General features: G+C 38.4%; 1 protein-coding gene across 13 annotated transcripts in view; it reads left to right on the plus strand.

Moving 5' to 3' along the window:
• neo1a (neogenin 1a) overlaps positions 1-21,462 on the plus strand; it is a 241,761-nt gene that overhangs the window by 134,873 nt on the left and 85,426 nt on the right. For all 13 annotated transcript variants that reach the window (XM_038289805.1, XM_038289807.1, XM_038289794.1 and 10 more), the window contains exon 5: positions 10,424-10,560. In XM_038289805.1, the coding sequence (XP_038145733.1) occupies positions 10,424-10,560 (137 nt within the window). The remainder of the gene's footprint in view (positions 1-10,423; positions 10,561-21,462) is intronic.

Raw genomic sequence — 21,462 nt, forward strand, 5'->3', positions numbered from 1 at the left:
AACTCAAACCTAGCTAAACTTCAACCTAAATTAAAAGTCTTATGGTTGGGAAACAAGTGTGGTTTGACACTCTGGCATATGTTGGTTCTACTAACCGACCCGTTTCCTATAAAGGGACAGTTTATTCAACATAATGCATTACAATTCAAAAATGCTTTATTAATTCCAAAGGGAAATTAAATGTTGCAGTACCTCGTTGGCATTATTTTCAACCAGTTGTTGTAGGTGTTGATAGCTGTATGCAGGAAGGATCTTCTGTAGTGATCTGTCTTGTACTGGATCTTTAGAAGCCTCTCACTGAAGACATTATTGTTGTTTAAAAATCTTCTGGAGGATGCTCACTGTTGTCCATAATGTTCTTCACTTTATCAAGAATTATTCTTAGTTTATGAAGAATTAAAGTTAAAGTCAGTCAATCAATCATCTAGAGCAGGCATCCCCTAAGTCGGTCCTCATGGGCTCTTGTTTCTTCTGAAATCTACAATCGTCTCCCCTGTTTTGTTAACATTCGCAATTAAATGATTTCATCACCATTTTAACAAAGTGGTTAACCAGCTCCCTGTACTCTGCTTCTTGTACATTTTCCATGCACCAAATTATTGCAGAGTCATCTGAGTATTTCTGCAGATAACAGGACTCTGTCTGGGACTGGAAGTCAGCGGTGTACAGAGTATAAAAGAATGGAGAGAGTACCGTCCCCTGTGATTCTCCTTCGCTGCTGACTACTTGATTAGACAGCTGACCCTTCAGTCTAACAAACTGTTATCTGTTTGTCAGTTAGTCTTTGATCTAGGCCGGAGGTCTTCAACAGGGGGTCCACGGGGGTGCTGCATGGTGGTCACAAAGGTTTTGGTTGATTAGACTTTTTTTATATTCCCCCCTGCAATATTTTTCCACTAATTGAAATGTCTTTAAATCCACATTAACATGAATTCAACACACTGTAGTAAACAGATAAATGGAGGCAGAAGATGTCTTTCAGTCATCAATGCACACATTCAGCGACACACAGGAGCTCTTTCAAGCTGGGCATTGTTTTATTCACAACACCTGTCCCATCAACCAGGAATCACAATCAGAAATACTTTAATAATCCCAGGGAGAAATTACTTTCGTTACATTACCCTATCTGAAATAGGAACAGTTTGATATAACACAATTTCATACCATATATATAATTAGGAGGCTCCATCTAACCATGAGTTTGGGCGTCCTTGGCCTGGAAAACATTGGATCTTGGCGGCTGTTGATGCCTGCACCTGAGTCTTCTTGAGTTTCTCACAAAGTCCAAATATATATTAGAATAACATATTTCTGAATCATTTATTGTTAACTCTTCCTTTATATGATACAACTTCCAAAGTTCTTTTGCACTGATGTTCTGTTGCATGATAATTTTTTTAATATTATTTTGTCATTAAGTCTTATAATGCCACAAGAAAAAGTAGTATTTAAGAATTTTATTAATATTAAATGCTGCCACACTGCAGAGGATGTCTTTGATACACCAGCCTTACCGGCTCTTGTCAGTATTCTGTTCAGAATAATTTCAAAAAAGACATTCCTTGGAGAGTATTTAAGCATTTAATTAGTTTTTAGAATTATACTAATTCCTCTTGGACGCTGTCATTAGTTACTGTCTTTGTAGATCTTACATAGGTATTTCACCAACTGATGATCTTTGTCCTGTCAAGAGACGGTTGTGTTACGTGAAACATGACAATAATAAATCTTTCTGCTCCATCCTTCCCATCAGGAAGGATGCATCAGGCTCTGAGCAAGTCCGTTACCAAGGACACGAAATCTCGCCATTTATTCAGATTAGGCGCTGCCACTCTTTGACTGATTACACTACGCTGTAAGCCGTTCAGTCAACATTTATTCAAAGTAAATGTCCTCTACGTCATTGATGGCGCCTCTAGATATCAGTATGCAAAGATTAAGAGAGCCTTCGAATGTCTCTTACGCACCAGTTCCGATGACACTCATGAAAAGGACAGTCATCTTTTGTTCTGGGGAGCATCACTCCATCACCTAACAGATTTCCCATGCAGTCAATAAAAATGGATGAATTATGCATGGCGGGGGGATTGGCGGGGCATGCAAATCGAGGCTCATCCGAAGCCTCCGAGTCGCCCATCTCTGCTCCTTTTCCTCTCCTGGTGCTGATTTGAATAAGATTGCGAGTATTAGATTTGCTCGTGTGTAGAGCAGAGGATCTGGGCGGGCAGGAATTGTTTGCAATTGGGCTTCACCGCAAACCTCTCATATGTCTAACATGCGATCACAAATCTCCCACCCTGCTTGCTTTCCTTCTTTATACAAGAACCTATGTATACAAGTAACCAGTTGGACTTTGCCCTTTATGTTTATTTTAGGGGGGCGTCTTCAGAGAGAAGAGCGACATGAGAAGGAAAAATATCTATCTATCTAGTTCTAACTTTTGTTTTTTGTTTTTAAAAGAAAAATTCTATTAGAAATATACTCTGTGGGCGTGCATGTGGTGCAGTGGTTAGTGCGCATGACCCATGTACCAGCTTCGAATCCAACCGGTGGTCCATGTCTCTTGCTCTCTCTCATACCCCCTTTCCTGTCAGCCTACTGTCAGAAAAGCGAGCCACTAGTGCCATAAAAACCAAAAAAAAAAAAAAATATATATATATATATATATATATATAAACTCTTATGACCTATTGCTGGCACAAATTTCGGTAAAGAATGTTTTCTTGAAATAATAATCAGGTGTAAAACTTTCCTTAGTGGCTACACGTTCTCAGCGCCTTTTCTTTGCTCACCTTCTCTATCAGCATCAGTGGGTTTTCAGGCGTTCTTGGAAAGATTGGATTCAGGTTACAAATACAACAGCAGCTCAAAGCAGAGAGCAGAACTTTGTTGGCTTTGCTCGCTGCTGGAAATCGAATTAAGGTTTGTTTGTTTTTTGTTTTAGTTTTTTGTGTGTTTTGGCAGAATAGGAAGGTGGAGGCAGATCTCTGTGCCCATAAAAGCTTATTAAGTGTTTTTAAATAGTTTCAAAGAGGTAGTGATGAGTAAAATTAGAATTAGCTTCATTTACAAAGCACTACTTTAAAGGGGAGGTAGTGTTCCTTTTGTTCCCCGTTTCATTAAAAAAACATTAGAAGCACTAAACTCAAACCAGCCCTCAGCTACAAAAGTCAATAATTGGTTACTAGAAAACTTAACTTAAAAATTATTTGCACACAATCTAGGATAGTAGATGGTTTTTAAGATTTGTTATAATAAATGTATAAACACATACATGCATTAAGGTGCATGGGGTTAGCCGATTATATTGCTTATAATTATATTAGCCGTTTTATATTGGAAAGGAAATAATGGTAACCCTTTCTTTTACAGTACATCAATAACCATGTAATAACATAGTAATAACATAGCAAGTCGCACTATATTTCATTCTTGATCCTTCTGATTATTTTAAAAGTAAATGAAGACACTGCTATTTAAGCAGGCTTTTAATTAGAGGTGTGTTTTTTATGGCTTATGTTTCCATGTGTTTTTAAAATGTGGATATGCATTGTATTCTACATTGTTTCATTGTATTACATTTTTACTGTGAAGCACTCTGTGATTTTTATCTGTGAAACTTGCTATACAAATAAATTTTACTTAATTACTTACTTGGTAACAGGAAAAATTAAAGGAAAAATTAAGGTATATATGCAGGTAATTACCTGCATGTAATTATTACAATTGTGCGTTACTGTGTAACAATGGAGACTTTTGGTGGGTAATTACCATCAGTTTACCACTTAACAGTTTCTATTATTGGTCACCACCGGCCAACAGCTTACAAAGTAAATTGTAATTTGTGATCGGGTAAAAAAAGTATTATAAAACTGGACTCAAGTTACATATATTAAGAGTTTAGTTAAGTAAAGTGGTTTGCTGTATTCTAGGTGTGTTTTTCTGTTATATGCCAACTAATAAACTGCATTTTACTAGATAATAACTCATTAATTTATTGCTGGTGGTGAAATGACTGAGTTACTTGGTAATAACGGTTTTACATCTAAAAAGTCTGACTTTACCTTGTCTGCCTAAAATTTGAGGAACAGCACGTACCAAAATTCTCCATGAAGTGTTTCTTGTTATCTAGTAATATAGTGTAACTTGTCATGTTATTACTATTTTATTACATGGTTATTGATGTACTGCGAAAGAAATCATTACCGACATATCCTTTTATTGTCCGACCGTCAGGGAATGTGTCCACTGCGTTTGACCCCTCCCTCAGTGAGCAGCGTGCTGAAACACAGAGTAGCTCACAGGGATCAATCTTGGTTAACGGTGTCACTCAGGAACCCAGAGCGCCAATAAGGCTTTCTAGTTTTATTCTTTTAGTGAATGAGATTGAGGTCTTTGATGCAAATACAGCTCATCTGAAGGAAATCTGATTTTGATGTCTGATTCATTTGTTCAGCTCTACTTACTTTGTTGACTCTGCATTTCTATTCTTTCAAAAAGAAACATTTGATTTACAGAAACGGCAAACATTTCAAATTCATGTATTGAATTATTTTGCTGTAAAAGTAGAAATAATGCCACAGTATTTTCTTAGAGATTTTGTTTACAGATTCAAACACAGAAAAAAAAATGCCTCTTAGAAGAATAAAAGGCTGAGAAAAAGTAACTAACATTTCTTTCTGTTACCCATAATCACCCATAATTGTTTGCTCATAAAGGGACTCTGCTCTTTGTACCGCAAGTGAATTGTTAACACCCACGCTGTCCAATGTTGTCATTGAGGTTTTCTGTATTTAAATGCTTTGGTTGTTTCCAAAGACATTTTTCAAAAAACCTTTGCTTAGAAAAATGGCTATTGTGGTTGAAAACCACACATTTTTTCTTCCTTTCTAGTGAGAAGCAGTGTGGGATCTGTGTTATTTGAGTTTGTTTTATCTATTTTTTTTCTGAATTCACTTGCTGTTTTCCTGGCATTGTCGTTGAGGTTGGAGGATACCTTCTGCTGGGCTTCTTTTTTACATCCTGACGCATCTAAACATCATAAAGCTGCAGTGGGTCTTCAGATGTCCTTAGAAATATCAGATTCCGCTTCCTGACACTAGAATACCATCTGAACACATAAATCGCCAGCCGACATCACATCGGAGGAGGGAAACATAAATCATTTTTTTATTTTGTCTGTAAGCAACACTGTAGGTAAATTTATTACCACTTACAGAATCTGATTTATCTAGCTTTGCCGCACGTCTTTTTTGTTTTTGTTTAGTTTTTTTGATATAGGGCTCCTGATTTTATATCTCCTACAGAAGCTTAAATCAAATCTGCTTTTTTATATATTATCTCTGTATTTTTCCTTCTCTAGGAGAGCTTTGCATGATGGATCTACAAAATGAAGCTCTGTGGAGTGGGCTTGTAATGAAATCGCAACTCATTTAGTTCCAAATTGATGTCAGTTTTGCTTAGTATATAGAATAGTTGGCTTGGTGTATAATACATTTTATACAGCCTCTTCTTTGCTCTGTGCATTCAAAGGCATTTTTCTTATTTTAACTAGAAGAACATTATTAGAGTGCAGTTAGCAGACTTTGGGATGGAGGTTTGGTCTAAACGAAAACTACTTTTGGTAAAAATTCAATTCAGTTTATTTCTATAGCGCCAATTCACAACACATGTCATCTCAAGGCACTTTACAGTTCACCAGAGCATCCAGTCAAATTGATTCAAAGTTTTCTATCTAAGGAAAACCTGTTGATTGAATTGACTTGAAGGCAATCCCTCACACTAGGCATGCTTGTAGCGACAGTGGAGAGGGAAAACTCCCCTTTAACAAGAAGAAACCTCCAGCAAAACCAGGCTCAGCGTCTGCTGAGGCCGACTGGGGTTCAAGGAGACAGAAGCAGAGATACAAAAGGCAACTGTAAAAGGCGGCTCTGTCCAAAAAACAGGCCGATCTCCAGCATCTATAAACAAAGGTGTTGATGGCAGCAGCACAGCTGATATTTCTCTCTAAGATGATGTCACAGCCAAACAGGAACAGACGAGGCAAAGCTACTATGAGAAAAAGCAGAGAGAGCTGAACATTAGAGATTGAACTAATAGATTCTGCATTGTGGGATAATAGAGATAGAATGAAGCAGAATGATGAAATAGGGGTCCCTATGTCCTCCAGCAGTCTAAGCCTACAGAAGCATAACTATAGAGATAGCGCAGGATAACCTGAGCTACTCTAACTATAAGCTTTATCAAAAAAGAACGTTTTAAGCCTAGTCTTAAAAGTAGACAAGGCAAACAAGCATAAGCATGTTGAGCTGTTACTGCAGACATTATGAAGTCATTTTAGCCAGATATCCCTGAGTGTCAGAAGGAGCTCCCTGAGGAGCTCAGTTTTTGGAAAAGTATTCTAAGGTTTCCTTATCTTTAGTTGACAAAATGTCTGATTCTGGCCTATTTAAAAGTTTTTATTTGTTTTTGGAGCCTATCTAGACGTAACACACTATTAGGCATATAGGGTCTGCTTAGCTTTTAGAGTCCTGCAGGATCCACCAGAGCCATTTAAATGGATTTTATGCGGGTTCTGAGCTTCAGGCTTTATTATAACTTGCAGTAATCAAACCATCAGTTTATCCTTAGGATCCCCAGTAAGGTAAGCAAAATGGCAAATAAAGTCAGGTATGCGGGAATGTTTTCGTCTCAAGGGCCCCTGCAGCTCTTTATTAGAATCCCGAGGAGATTAAGAAATGTTGCCTTGGCAGAGTCACTTGAGAAGTCCCAGCTTGTTCTTTTGGCACCAGGTTGTTTTTTTATTGTTTCCTCATATATATTCTGTTTGGTAATTCAATAATTCCTGTCTTTAGCAGATCAGACTTCTTATCTTCACTATTCCCTCACCATTTGTTTGGCCAGCATTGTATCCTTCTTCAGTTTTATCTTTCTTAACTAATTAAGTAATTCTGAGATTTCAAGTGTTCTCCATAGTTCTAGCAGTTAAAAAAACAAAGCTAAAGTGTAACTCATGCATTGCAATTCATAGAGTAAACGTCATTAGCAAAAGAAAGATAAATCAGAATTGAAATATTAGCAAAATCATTATTCAAAACATTTCTTTCCAAATGTTTCACAATAAAAAAAATAAAAAGACACAAGTTTATTTACTTTTGACTCCTTCAGCTAATTCAAAGAGTAAGTAAGAGTAAATTCTGATTGTTAGCGGGTTGACCTGTATTTGAAAAAACCTGTGTTAGCCCGCTTATTTCAATGGGAAAGACGCTTTAGACTAACTTTTCCACTCCATCTGTTTAGGGGGCGATAATGAGCTTAAAGGGGGTTTACTGTCTCACAAATGGCTGGACAGATTTGCAGCTAGTTTAAAGATCCATCCATGCTTTCATATAAGAGGTCTCACAACATTAGAATCTGGACAACAGAGAATATAAGTCCATAAAAACAATATAACTCAGGAGCCAAACATGTATATGTTTGTAGTAAAAGCAGAGAAGAAACAAACAAATAGAAAGAATTTCATTTTGATTTTGGCTTAATCGCACAGCCCAATAAAAAGCAGCATAAGGTGTGATTATATTACAGTACTGTCCACACAAACACCTTTTGCTTGATAAGTAAAACCAATAAAAAATTTTATACACTGGCTGTTTTTGGAAAATATTTTTTTCCAAACACCTAACCAAATATTCTAAAAATCCAAAATTACCAAATAATTTTAGCAAAACACAGCTAAAAATCGTATTTGAACCTTTCAGGACCAGAAAATAGATTTATTTTCACCAAATTGAAATCGTTTTCCACAAACCCTGAAAATTATTCCCATTCATGGATCTAGTTATTTAAGGGGGGCATCACCTGGAAAATGATTGGTCTCCAGTTAAGCAAAACCTACTTTGGAAAAGGAGAGAGATCATTTTTGTGATCCAGACCCTAAATCATCAACTTAACAGAATTGTAGGGAATTCTTCCGCTGTTACCACTCTGACGGTAGTGCTTCAGAAAGATCAACCTCTGTGGAACTACTGTCACAGCATGTCTGATTGCTCTGTGATAGCACACCGCCGTGCCTCCACCTTGAACCATCACCAACGGTGTTTTTATTCTCTGTTACGGATGGCCGACCCCTCAGGCAAAGCAATAGATGTTTTTCAAAGCAGGTAAACAAAAGAAAACAACCAAAGGGATCCTTATGTCCTCCAGCAGTCTAAGCCTATAGCAGCATAACTATAGAAATCGCTCAGGATAACCTGAGCCACTCTAACTATAAGCTTTATCAGAAAGGAAAGTTTTAAGCCTAGTCTTAAAAGTAGACAGGGTGTCTGCCTCACAGACTAAAACTGGTAGTTGGTTCCACAGGAGATCTGCAAACCTGCAGATTGAGAGCGAAGTGCTCTGTTAGGAACATAAGGAACAATCAGATCTCTGATATCAAATGGAGCCTGGCCATTTAAGGCTTTATATGTGAGAAGGAGGATTTTATAGTCCAGTGAGGAACTTGTTTTTCCCTTCTCCCACAGGGCATGTGTTCTCGTTTTATAAAGAAATGTTATGGTTTTATTTTCTCTAACCAATGTTCCCAGTGTGTTGAAACAGGCCCACAGCATCACAGAACCGCTCTGTTCTTTTGCAGACTGCATCTCTAGGACATAAGAGCGTGTTCTTTTTTTTATTTAGATGCCTCATCATGCCCTATGCATGCATTTGTTTGAAAATTGTTAAAGCTCAGAGCGGCGCTGGTGAGTTTTACAGCAAACATATGTTCCTCAATATGTGACTGAGGTTTTTGATTAAAAAGGATTTCACTTTTTACCTGTCTTTACCTGAGGGAAGTCATAGCTGCTTAAAGTGGTAATAAACTGTGGCAGATGTTGATCTATTCAAACCCCCTCAGTAACACTGAGCAGTGATGTCATCTGGAACAAGGTCTGTGCTGCCAAAGTTACCAGTTAACTAACTACCAGCTCTTCAGTTTGTTTCTACTGTTGCCCCCTCAGGATGCATGCTCAGCTGACCTGCTGGTTTTACTCCTCTCTGCTCCTCATCTCCTTGTGTGAAGCAGACTTCTCCCTGTAGGCTATCGATTGCAGGTCTCCTCCCTCTCTGCTGCCTCCTCCTTCTCCAATGCTCCAGTGATTGTTGAATAGAGCCTGAACTCAGCCACAGTCTGAATCCCACTGGGCCAATTGGGAACAGAACTGTCTAAACTGGGGCTCTCACTGGTGCGGAGGAAAGATACACAAATAGCTGGGTGGTTTATTTAGGTCTAGAAGAATAAACGCCCGAGTATTTATTTGTGAATATAATGGCTTCATAAACATGGGTCCTATACTGTTAGTAAAGTTCTGACATGTGATTTATATGATATATGTATGAAAAAATGTCAAAATACTAAGAAGGATTTTTTTTTTTTATTCCTTACATTATCTAAATAAACTTAACCCCTTATTTATTCATCTATCATCAGTTTTCAGTGTTTAGTGCCTAAGAAACCTCTAAAATATTTATTTATACACTATATTTTTATATAAATATATTTGTATAAATGTTATCAAGACACTAGAAAAACAAAACTGAAACTCTAATTTAGGAAACAGGAAATTAGAGAAGAAAAGTGTAAAGAGTCGCTGTTAAAACAGGAAAACGTGCTTCTATATGTAACTATGTGTGATTATGTTGGTTTTCATCTTATGCTTGTAGAGCATAAAAAAGGTTCCCTAGTTTTAACTGGGCTGGTTTGCACATGGGTGCCACCGGTAGATATTGATGGACTGATGCAAACATATGTCAAGATGATGAAACTGCCCAAACATGTCCACTGTTAAAAAAGCAAAACCAAACATAGACTGTGTAAAACTTGCCTGTGCTGGAGTCATCCCAGATGGTGAGTTTCACATGGGATCTTGAGGGATGAATGCAAAAATAAAACACGTAGACGTCGGTTCCAGTACATTTATTTTTTTCAAAGCTCTATACTACCCCTATACTAAAAATGACAAAGCATTACTTTCTCATTCGTTCCCGTTTTTATTTGCAGAGCACTGCTGGAAGCTTTCCTAAAATATATTCTGAATGACGTTGGAGAGGAGTTTCAAATTTATTTGCTTTTCCTTCAGCTGGCTCTGCTTTCAGCATCTTTCATTTATTTATGGCTGTTGTGACGGCGCAAAAGAAATGAGGCCAGAATTCGGAGTCAAACTCGGGTCAGTAGGGGAGGGTTGATCTCAAGAGAATATTCTTATTTCTGCTCGAAAAAAAAAAAAAAAATGAGGAATGCATCTCATCTATAGGTATAGCGAGTGAAATAAAAGGTGTTACTGCTCATCACAGACTTCTTGTATTTGGTGCCGATGGTTTGATAAAGTTGGTTTGTGGTTGTGTCTAAGTTTTGGTCTGATATTTCTTGTCTCTCTGTTTGCAGCGATGGTCGTGTAGAAATGGTGGCAGGTGGGAGCCTCCAGATTTCCAACGTCACGGAGGAAGATGCCGGAATTTACACCTGCTTGGCCGAGAACTCCAACGCCACCGTCGAAGCCCAGGCACAGCTCACAGTTCAAGGTAATCTGACCTTTAGGAGCCAGAATGAGGCTGGTGAATACTGAGAAACCAGCTAAACATTACATTATAAAGTCAACACAAGTAGCCTCTAAAACTGTAAAAAACATGTTTAATGTCTTCCATCCCTTTAGTTTATATGAAGAGTTGCTATGAGCAATTATTTTCATTTTTGGAAATTATCTGAAGAACTTTTAAATTTGGTGTTTAGCAACAGGCAAATGCATTTGGTCTGATTTCTGTTGTTTCAACTGGAAGAAATCTCCAGCGGCTAAACAGAAAAGCTTCGACATAAAAGAAAAACATCACATTTCTGAACAAAAAAAATTTAAAAAACGAAAGTTTAAAAGATTTCTGCCTTTAAATCGAAGAAATTATCAACTTTTTTCTATTTTTCTATTAAGAGTAAGAAAAAAAACCATAATGATGGACTGATATGATAAATAAACGACAGAGCCACTGAGGAATGCAAAAATCTAAATAACTGTTTGCTGCTTTATTTTAGGCCTCAAACACCAAAAAATGTCTCAATTCAATTTCCTAACAGACTAAGAAATCCAAACCGATGAGCGGTCAGCATCATCTGAATGTTTTCAGCCTGCAGCATTTTATCTGGTAGATATGTGAGTTTAAAGAAAATATTTCACCTCTAGTAGAAGATTAAGAACCAATTTATTTGGGTTATTTTAATGAATGCTGTAATTTTCACTGCAGTGACTGACACACTGAGTGAAGTAGCAAAATTTCCCTCATTTAAATGTAGAAACGTAATGTGTGGAGGAGAAACTGAGAGCATGAAAATGATTTGATTCCAAAGAAATGTTTAAATCTTAACTGCGTGACAAAAAAAATATAATAATAATTTTTTTAGATTAATATGAATGCATTTGAAGTATTTAATATTCTGTTTCAATTTAAAATGTGAAAAAAGTCAAATTCACAGTTAATCTACGGAAATTTGAGGCACAAACTATTTGGCTTTTCTGCTCCAATTATCTTCTTGAAGCACTTATTACTTCTATAAAATACTTGAAGAGATGTTAAAGTATTCAGAGTATTTTCTAGTATTTAATAAATTATCCTGACACCACGATACTCCACAGTGTTCGGTGGTTTGAATTACATGTTTGGAAGTTGACTTGCAAGCAGAGAGGCTCAGTTTTTTTTTCTTTTTTACAAAATCACTGGATAAAATGTTGAATTATTTTATTTTTGGCAGACCTTTGATCCCCTTCAGGTTATCCTTGGCTAGTTGTCCATTTTCCTCCACTTCGTTCTGCTCTCCATCTCCATTTTAAAGCAGTTAGGATAATTTTAGCCAGACTGCTAATCAGCATCCATTTGAATTCCTCTCCAATCAACCTTTTAACCAAACTTTGCTGTTCTTCTGAAAAGAGGAATCCATTCTAAGATGTGCAATATTTACTACTTCTGTTCTTGAATTAACATCTCCTTTCAAGTAATGACTTAGTTACATGGGCAGCATGCAGGTTGCACCTCTTCGATTTGTTGGTTTTGTACGTCTGTGCTGTACCTTCTTGATCCATCTGGCTGTTTTCATTGTACTTTTTAAAATTCAGCATAAACTGAAAGGAAATGAAAACCCATCAATTTATTTCTAATATTCAAACTTTTATTTTCGGGTTAACAACATCTGAACTATTGAGCTCCAAAGACTACTGTTTTATACTCCTTTTCCTCTAATTTTAGGGGGGATTCAGAAACTAAAGAGGAAACAAAAGATTAAAAAGTTGGCACAAAATCACCAACCTCCAACAGTAAAAGTTAATGTCTGTGCGTCTGCATTTAGAGCAGTAATTATGCATGTAATCAGCGCTGTCATTGTTGCAAATCACCCAATAACCCGGCATAGTAGCTTTATCATTAGGGATACATTAGATACAAAGTGACAGAACTGCTTTAACAAAGGCACAAATTGGAATTTAGTGAGAGGCGGCTGAGTCGGGTAGCATTAGCTGCTGAGGAGAGTGCAGCAGAAAAGAGCGGAGTCTCTGCAGGTCTATCCGATTCTCAGATCATCCCTCCATCATCAAAAACAATCTCATTTCGTCTTATTATGTTTGGGCATGAGGTTATTAAAAGCCCCCTGGACTCATATCTCAGACATAAAACAAAAACCAGAGAGAGTTTAGTTGGAAAGGAAATGAAACAAGACGCATTTCTTGCAGCAAAGCCACTCTGAGGCCGTGCAGAACCAAACATCCAGGTGTTATACATATGAGCGAACCAAACAAAACCTGAAGAACTTCACAGCAGACCTTGCGAAAACACACAAACACAGGCGCCTGGTGCGTAACTGGATGGGTTTCCCTCTGCTCCAAGTCGACGGGACTTGGCTTGAAATAACTTAGAAACAGGGAAACACCCTGAGGCTCATTCCGAAGCTTTATTACATTTCGCACACACACCCAGCGTGCCATGACTCCAACCTTTACTTCCCAAATCCCTTCATCTCCCTGTCACCCCTCGCCCTTCTTTCATCACTTCCCGTCACTTGCCGTGATTAAAGGAGGCAGTAATGGAAAATGGGATCAGGTCACAGGAGGACACCTGACTTCATTCGTTTTCGCTTTTCAATTCTGCTTACCGAATTCCCTCTTAAATTGTCCATGTCTCCAGCCCGACCCCTGGCACAAAAGGGCCGAGGATGGATCAGCATGCCTGGAATAACTGCTGAAGGACATTGTCTCCATTTTTTTTTGAGTGATGTTTGGATTAGCTCCCATGTTGTACACTCATGGTTAATTGCTTTTGTTACAATCGCATTGAAAAGGAATCCAAATTGGTGCATCGATTTGCTCTTTTGACAACCAGAGTGAGACTAGAGATGTCAACAAATAAATAGCAATGCCTGTAAAGGACAATCAAATAAACGTGTCCTCAATCTATACCATCAGCAAACAATTTTCTTTTTTGATTGACTTCCACTGAAACCTCTTAAGGGATTTTTCTCTGGAGGAATGACAGGAAATTGTGTGTTTACTGCTTTTTTTTAAAACACTGGACAGTAAGTAGAGGAAAAGGTACAGGAAGCCAGCTGCTCAAGGACTAGTCACTTCTGCCTGCAGATACCTGCAGGGTCTGTAGTGGAGCTGCTGCATACATTTGGAGGTGGAAATACACAGAGATGCTTTTAAACACAGATACACAAACGCAGGATTGCCGGAAATTTGGCTCGAATGTGTGTTTACTAACAAGGCCTTGCAAGACAAATTCATATCCTTCAAGCTTTTTCACATTTTCTCACGTAGCGATCACAATCTGTGTGTTTTGATAAGAGTTTTATATGAAAACCTTAACAAAGGAGCAAATCTGTATGATGGATTAGGTTTTTGATGTTTTTTTTTTGTTAAAATAAACTAATTCAACATCAGAAAAAGATCCACTGCATACATATTCAGCCCCTGTGCAACTAGTCATTTGCAGAAGCCTGTGAAGTAGATTAGATCTGTGAGTCACTTAATCACTGTATAAATCCAGCTGTCCTGTTAAGGCCTCAGAGGTTGGAGGTATTGGGAAACATATAGCAACTTGGAGACTGAGGAATAGGAAGCAGAGTTGGTTTCTAAAACAATATCCCAACTTTTAATGGGAATCAATCTGAAAATGATCACAACGAAATAGAAAAAGAGTATACCACATGGAAATATTTCACTGATTACTGCACAGTTCAAGGTTTAGAAGTGATTTTTTTTGGAGAATTTTGAAGGTCCCTTATTATTCTACATTTGAAAATAAGAAATATTAAAAAATGATGCCCTCAGATTAAGTTTTTTTTCTCAAACTAAGCAGACAGCCTTTACCAATAATCTCCTTATTAGGCCCTCCTGTGGATGAGTTTTTTTGACCTTCCACGCTTCAGTCCTCCCGAAGGTTGCGCTTCCACAACCAGAAACCATGACAACAAGTTCGTAAAGATAGCCTAGGGGCAGGAGAAATACATTAGATGAAGGCCGTAGCTTGACTGATGGGCTGCTACACACTGCTGATTTCCCCTGATGACATCATAAGGGGAATGTTTTTCAAACAGAGCATTTTTAGCACACAGTAGCTAAGAGCTGGAGAAAGGCAGTAATAGAGATAAAAGTTTTTTTTTATGTGTGAGCTTTGTACAAAAGCTCCAGGACACGTGACTGTTACAAAATGTTTATACAGTGAATTTTGCATAATATGGGACCTTTAAAATCAGTTTCATTTTTCCATCTATGAATAGAGTTAAGGCTGTAAAACAAGAGGCCTTTGGAAGGGCAATAACGGCAAAAGCAAACTCACCATGATGATGTGTGGCTGTAACCGTCCACTTCAAATAAGTCTAAAATAGAGTCCAATATTAGGTAATACAAACTCCTAAGCACAGTGGTGGAGGGTTCATCATCTAGGCTTCTTTTGCAGCTAGAGGAGATTGCAGTCATTTAGCTGACAACAGACTCCTCTGTCTGAATATGAACCAAGTATTTAGGGTCTAATTTGAGCCTGTCTGAGATGGGAGGAAGAGGAGATGACTGTAAATCAAGAGAAGAAAAGGAGGATAAAAAACAAATCCTGTATAAGAACCATAAGAAAAAGATTCTTTAGACCATTCAGCAATATTACAGAGAATTGTACCACTGTTGGAAAAAATCAACAATAAGACATAATTACCCTGATCTGTAAGGTAATGCAATCTATTGAAGAAGACTCATTTCGAGTCTCTGGAGCCAAAGCTAATTGAGGATTTTACAGACATTGAATCGGACCATCTAAAACAATTAAAACCTGTTTTTATTCGCTATAAATCACATGTCTAGCTACAAAACAACAAGCTAATAGAGACACTTCAGAGACTTTTAGCTCCCTGGATATTCCCCAAATATGCAATAATGATTAAACAGGGCTGTACCCACAGTGTCTAATAATTACAATCATGTTGTAAGTGTGTTTAAGAGGATTTGACTCGTTCTGTTCTGCTAATAAAAACCGGGTAATTATCCTGCAGCAGAACCAGGAGAGGACAGGAGGCTTCATAAGAGGGAGATGCTATAAACGTGTGCTAACGGTAATATTTCCACCTCTCCAGCCATGTCCGAGGGCTCCATGTGTGGTGTCGACACACTCTTATGTGTTTCTGTGATGGGTCTGTGTGGGAGTGTGTGTGTGTTGGATGACTTTGCTTTGACTTCTCACCCACTATTAAAGCTGGGAAGGAAATAAATGAGGCCAGAGGAGGCAGCAGCTTTTGATTACGGTCGTGTGTGATTTGGTAACCACCCAGACCTGGTGTGTGTGTGGGTGTGGGGGGGTGTTTGTGCAAAAATAGTCTATGACCTGTTACCAGTTTTATGGGGTTCCAAGTCAGTGGTCCGCATCGATCATGCCCTCCTGCTATCAGGTCATCAACTTAATTGTTCTTTCCATGTGCTGGGCTGCCATGCAGGAAGTTGTCGCCCCCCACCCCCAATAAACGTCTCTCATTTAAGCTGTGAAATCTGGACCCGCAGCCAGGCTCATTACCAGTGTTTTTACTCTGTTTTGGAGAAGAACAAAGGCAGAACAACGTCAAGCATGGCAGCATTTGGGGGAACATGGGGAGAAACTGTGCTGTGAAAGGATACAGATGTCCTCTGTTTTATTTTATTTTGTCACACCTAAGGGAATGAGTTAATCACACAAATTTAGTATCAGAAAAAGGTTTTTTCAGACACAATGTAGGGTTTTTAGGCATGAACAGCATCTAATATTGCTCTAAATGCAGGTGTTAAAGGACAGCTTTTGTAAAAGTTCCATTCTTCAGTCCAAATAACATTTTTTGAAGAGTTGTTGATTCATTCTTGGTGTAGTAATGGATGGCTGGCCCCTCCTGGGAAGGCTCATCACTCTTCTATTATAGCTGAATAAGCATTATCACTATAATTCATCTGAGTCCTACAGCATTAAGGCCTGCATGAACAGAGAAATTTGTTTCTTTTTTTACTCAAGGCTGCAAGAACAAAGTTCTTTCTGGCCAGGACATTTCATACTTTACAAGGACTCTTTTCCTTCCCCTCTTTATATTTTTCAGAGACCAAACAAGAAAAAATGGCTCCACAGAATATGAAGCAAGAAAAAGATAAAAAAAAAAAAAACACTGAAAAAAAACTCAGAGTATTCATTTTATTCTTGCAGCTTTAGAAAATCATTGTGTCTATAGTTTCATTACTCACCTTGTCTGGATTTTTCTAGATTAAGGCCCCGTCCACACGAAGTCAAAACGAACACGAAACGCTGATATTTTCCAAAACGTTTGCCCTAAAGACGGAGACGTAAAATAAATGTGAGCGTCCACACGAATGCATGAAAACGCTGCAAAATGTATGCCAGGCCTGTAAGTGGCGCTGTGGTGCCAAAGCAAAAATAAGCGACGAAATGTTGGGCATGCGCACTAATATTTATACATGGTTGCCCTGCGGGTCCATTTTCGTGGTTAAGTCAAATTCAGGTGCTGAACTATGTCGTCGATATTGCTCTGTTCTTCCTGGAGATATTCCAGAAGAAGAAGATTCTGTTGTAAGCCCAACAGCAGGGTGAGTAGCATTAGCAGCAACGGCGCCATTGTTGTTGTGATACTGGTCGCGCATGCGTGTTTAGAGGCGACGCTATGACGCATGCGTGTAAAAAAAAATATGCGGTTAGAGCGTAAAGATGGAAACGCGAAAACGGCGTTTCGAAATCTTCCCACTCTGAAGGCTGAATAAAAAAAAGATCGTTTACAGACCCCCGAAACGCCGGCTCCGTGTGGATGAGAGGCTGGTTTGGTGAAAAATTTGTGCGTTTAGGCCAGGGTTCGTCTTCGTGTGGACAGGGCCTAAGGCGTAATGTAAAAAGGTTGGTCGTTAAAGGGGGGAATTGTTCCCCTGGCTGAAGAGAGGAGGTACTTTGTTCTTCTTTGATGGGGTGGGGATGGGGTAGCCTACTTCATGTTGCCAGACAGGTTCTTTTCTCTTGGTTTTACTGGTTTCCCAGTAATCAGATATGGATACGACCAGTGAAAATAAACTCAGTTTTCCTAAAAATGAGGTTTATTGATGTTTTTTTCACCCACAGCTGGACTGGTTTATTAGCTTTTTCTTCTTAACAAAACAAATACTAATTTAAAGATCAGGTTTTATTTTAGCTTTGCTATTTTTGTTTTAAAATTCGTCTGATAAGAAGCAGGTAAACTCAAGAACAGTAGAAATAAGTTGGCCATCAAAGTGTTTCCTCTTCTTATCAGTGTAGTGGTGGGTTCATATTCCTCTCTAGAGGTGGTTTTATTTCCTGCATCAAACAACAGAAACTGTTTCCTGTAGAAAATGTGCGTTTGAGGTGAGGATTCGATAATAATCTAGTGGATATTTTTGCCTTACACCCCTCCCTCCCTCTCTCTCCCCCTTTACTTGTGTCATGTAGCGATCTAATTTTGTCTGGAATAAACTTTCCATTCTGCTGTTGAAAGCGATCTAATCTGATCAACCTGGCACACACACACACCTTTTTCCGTCTCACAGGGAGGGTGTTGATCTCAGCCAGGTGTTGGTGTCTGATTGCCGGTCTCTGTGCTTTCTGTCACTGCAACTCATGTTTGTTTTGTTTTCTTCTGACACCGGCATATATAACACTGTATTTACTGCCTTGTTCTAATAACTCCTTAGCTCTGTTTCTCTGGAGCGTTTATGTTGGTGTGCCTCCTCATCAGGTGCTGTGTGGTTCCTAATCCAGCCCTTCTTATCTGCTTGAATGCCACTCTGATTGAAAAATGCTCTTATCTCTATTTTTAAAGCTACTTTTAGGGTTTTTTGGGGGATAAGTCTCCTTAAAATCCTGGAGTATTAACACTCTTTGCATTGAATAACAAACTACAATGGATTTTATCTGAATCAAAAGGAAACGGATGCATGGTTTTCAGTTCTTTAATAAACTGTCTATAAGAATGGGCAAACGGGGCAAACCATTAGCCAGTTCTCTGTTGAACCACATTTTGTTGGTAGTATAAATTAGATGATTTTTGGTGCATGTCTCTTTAGAGTGCAGAAGCCAAATATTTTTACCTCTTCTTTAAAATGTTTTAATCTTAGACAGACCGGAAGGAGGTTTTCTGTTCACATGAATGTTCAAGTCCTGCTAAAGGCTTCACTGCAAAAAATATCAACTTTATTTTCAGAATAATAAGCTTTTCTGTAATTTAGAGAGTAATTTAGAGCTCCCCCTACAGGTTTGGTGGGAGACAGTTGAGTAGATATCAGATGCTTATAGCCCGGTGTGGCATATTTCCATGTACATTTCTTGCTTTTTCAAAAAACTTTAGTTGCTGCAGCTTATAGTATGGTGCGCTCTATAATCCTGAAAATAAGTTACACAATTAGCCTATGGAATAAGATGATTTAGGTTTAAAATAAGAAAAAAATGTTATTTTACTTTAAGTGTCTAATATCTGATTATTAGAAATTTAAAGATCATTCTATTAAATTAACCTGCTCAAAGTAAGGCTAAATACACTTATCTAGAGATTTTTTCGTACTACTTTTAGATCTGTCTTTGCAGAGTATCCATTACTTTTACTGTAGGTTTGGGCTTTGACTAGGCCATTTAACCTCCACCCACATCTGATGTTTTTGAAGCCCATTCTTAGCTTCCCTTCACACAAATGACTGGTGATCTCAGGGTTATCAAAATAATGAATATTCTGATCAATGCTAAAAGAGGTATCTCAAACCACTGTCAAAGCTTGACGATTTAGACCAGCGTATGCCTGCTGACGAAAAATCTGTCAAAAAAGCATACGTTAGAAAAGACGTAGACGGCAGACGTAGACATATGGCAAGTTTGGTGTATGCCATGCATGGGCTTTAAGTTACAGGTTAGTTAGTGTCCAGCTTATCCAAAACCTATGAGTAACTTCTCCAGACTTCATCCTCATTATACGGTGAGTGTGAAGGTGAGTGTGATGGATCCTCCCTGCGTTCACGGCCTCGACCAACAAGCTTCCTAGCAGACATCATGTTGAATCTGCTATCACTGCAAACCTTTTTGTTTTTATTTATTCTTTTTTTGGGGGTGGGCGGTATCCTCCTGAGGGATGCGCCTGAAGGGTGCAGCTTTAACTGATGCTGCGTAATCCCCATGAAAGGATGCCTGTGCATAATTTCTGATGCTGTGATTATGTTGGACATAAGTTCTGGACTCGTTATGAGTACGCTATGTATACGCCGAAAATTGAAAAAAATAAAAATAAAATAGAAAGTTCAGGGTATGCCAGCGTTTTAGGAGATTCTGGGATATTGGGCATATGCTGGCTGAATCGTCAAAGTGTGACGGAATGGATCCAAGCTGCTCATATTCAAACCCGTTCAGCACTTCCCCTCCCTGCTGTGGCTCACCTGAACATTCACAGCTGAGAAACTAAAAGGTAAGCTGGTGAAAATTCCACTGAAGGCGCCGGATTACCAGGGATTCTCTCTTCTTCCTGCCTGTGGTGTCATATTTTAAAAGAACTGATGCAAACTCATCTTCACAGGATGATCACTGAAGTTTTTCCTAGTTTGTCATACTTTCAGTGCTGTCCCCACTGACCTGCGCCATGATGTGCTGCTCTGAAATCGCATCAAACCCCTCTCTCTGCCAAGCATTTGCCAGCGTTGTCTCAGCACGTCTCCAAATAACCTCATCCATCTGCTTTCACTCAGTTCTTGTAATTTTTTGAAGCGTCGGGAGTCCATGAAGGCATCCAGAGGAGAGAGAGTGAAGTGTTTTTCTCTGCCTCTGGCATCATCTGCTCATTGAGCAGGAATGCAAACATAAAAGGTCGGGTTTAGAGCTTTACTGCCCAAGCTGCTTGTTTTTGGCCGAGACAAAAAAAAAGCACAGAACTTATTAAGTATGACTCAAGGCAGTTTTCAGAATCATACACAAAGGTTCATAAACTCTTTGCATTATGACTACCAGAGGTTTTTTCTTAGAATCTTATTATACAGCCCAACAAACGTCATCTTTCATCAGTTTCTCACTCTGATATTTTTATTAGCAGCCAATTATTCGTGACAGGACCTTTTCTCTGTCTATGTTAAGTTTGCTTCTAAATGCCAGTGAAGCTTTAAGTAAAATAATCTGCCCAGAATCCCTTTAGTGGAATCCTGCAGGGTTTTGTTTTAACAAGCTCACAGTAAGACACAGGCGTGACCTTTTAGTGGTCCTCTCTCAGTAGTTCGCTGGAGTCAGTCTGCATTAAAGCTTCTTTTACTAAGCTACAGGCTTGGGAGATAATACAAGCCCTGTAGTACTGCTTCTGGAGTCCTTTCAGCTGCCCTCCCTCCCTCCGATTCTTATTGATGTTTTTTTTCCTGCTTTTCCGCTTCTTCTAGATCACAATTTCCTTTGTTTTTGTTTTATTCTGATTGTCAAGATTTCTTCTTCAATTACTAAACAGGTTTGCTTGTTTAATAGGGATTCACACCCCTGGTGTTACATAGCCTCTGAATCAGGGAGACAGAAAAGAAACAGACTCTGCTTGTATTTATTAGAGAGCGTACTGCATTCCTGATGTGCCACATTACTGCCAATTACATGATCCAGTGTAATAAAATAGAGAGTAATGGTTGCAGATGGCTGTCAGTTGATCAAATATGCCCAATGGATTTTATGCAGTTTTAATAAAACATTTACTTCTATTTGAGAACTAGGATCAGTTTGGAAAGAATGTGCATCTATTAGATTCTCTGTTCGATTTGATTGGATTTTTTTTTTCTTTATTCCTTTATTTAACCAAGAAAAGTCCCATTGAGATTAACAATCTCTTTTTCAAGGGAGTCCTGGCCAAGACAGTGGCAAAAGATTACATTACAATTTACATTACAGTTTACAGTTACATCTATCTATATTAGAAATTCATAAAAC

Source organism: Cyprinodon tularosa, unplaced genomic scaffold (genome assembly GCF_016077235.1).
Source record: "Cyprinodon tularosa strain WSP-4 unplaced genomic scaffold, ASM1607723v1 ctg272, whole genome shotgun sequence".
NCBI classification, from domain to species: domain Eukaryota; kingdom Metazoa; phylum Chordata; class Actinopteri; order Cyprinodontiformes; family Cyprinodontidae; genus Cyprinodon; species Cyprinodon tularosa.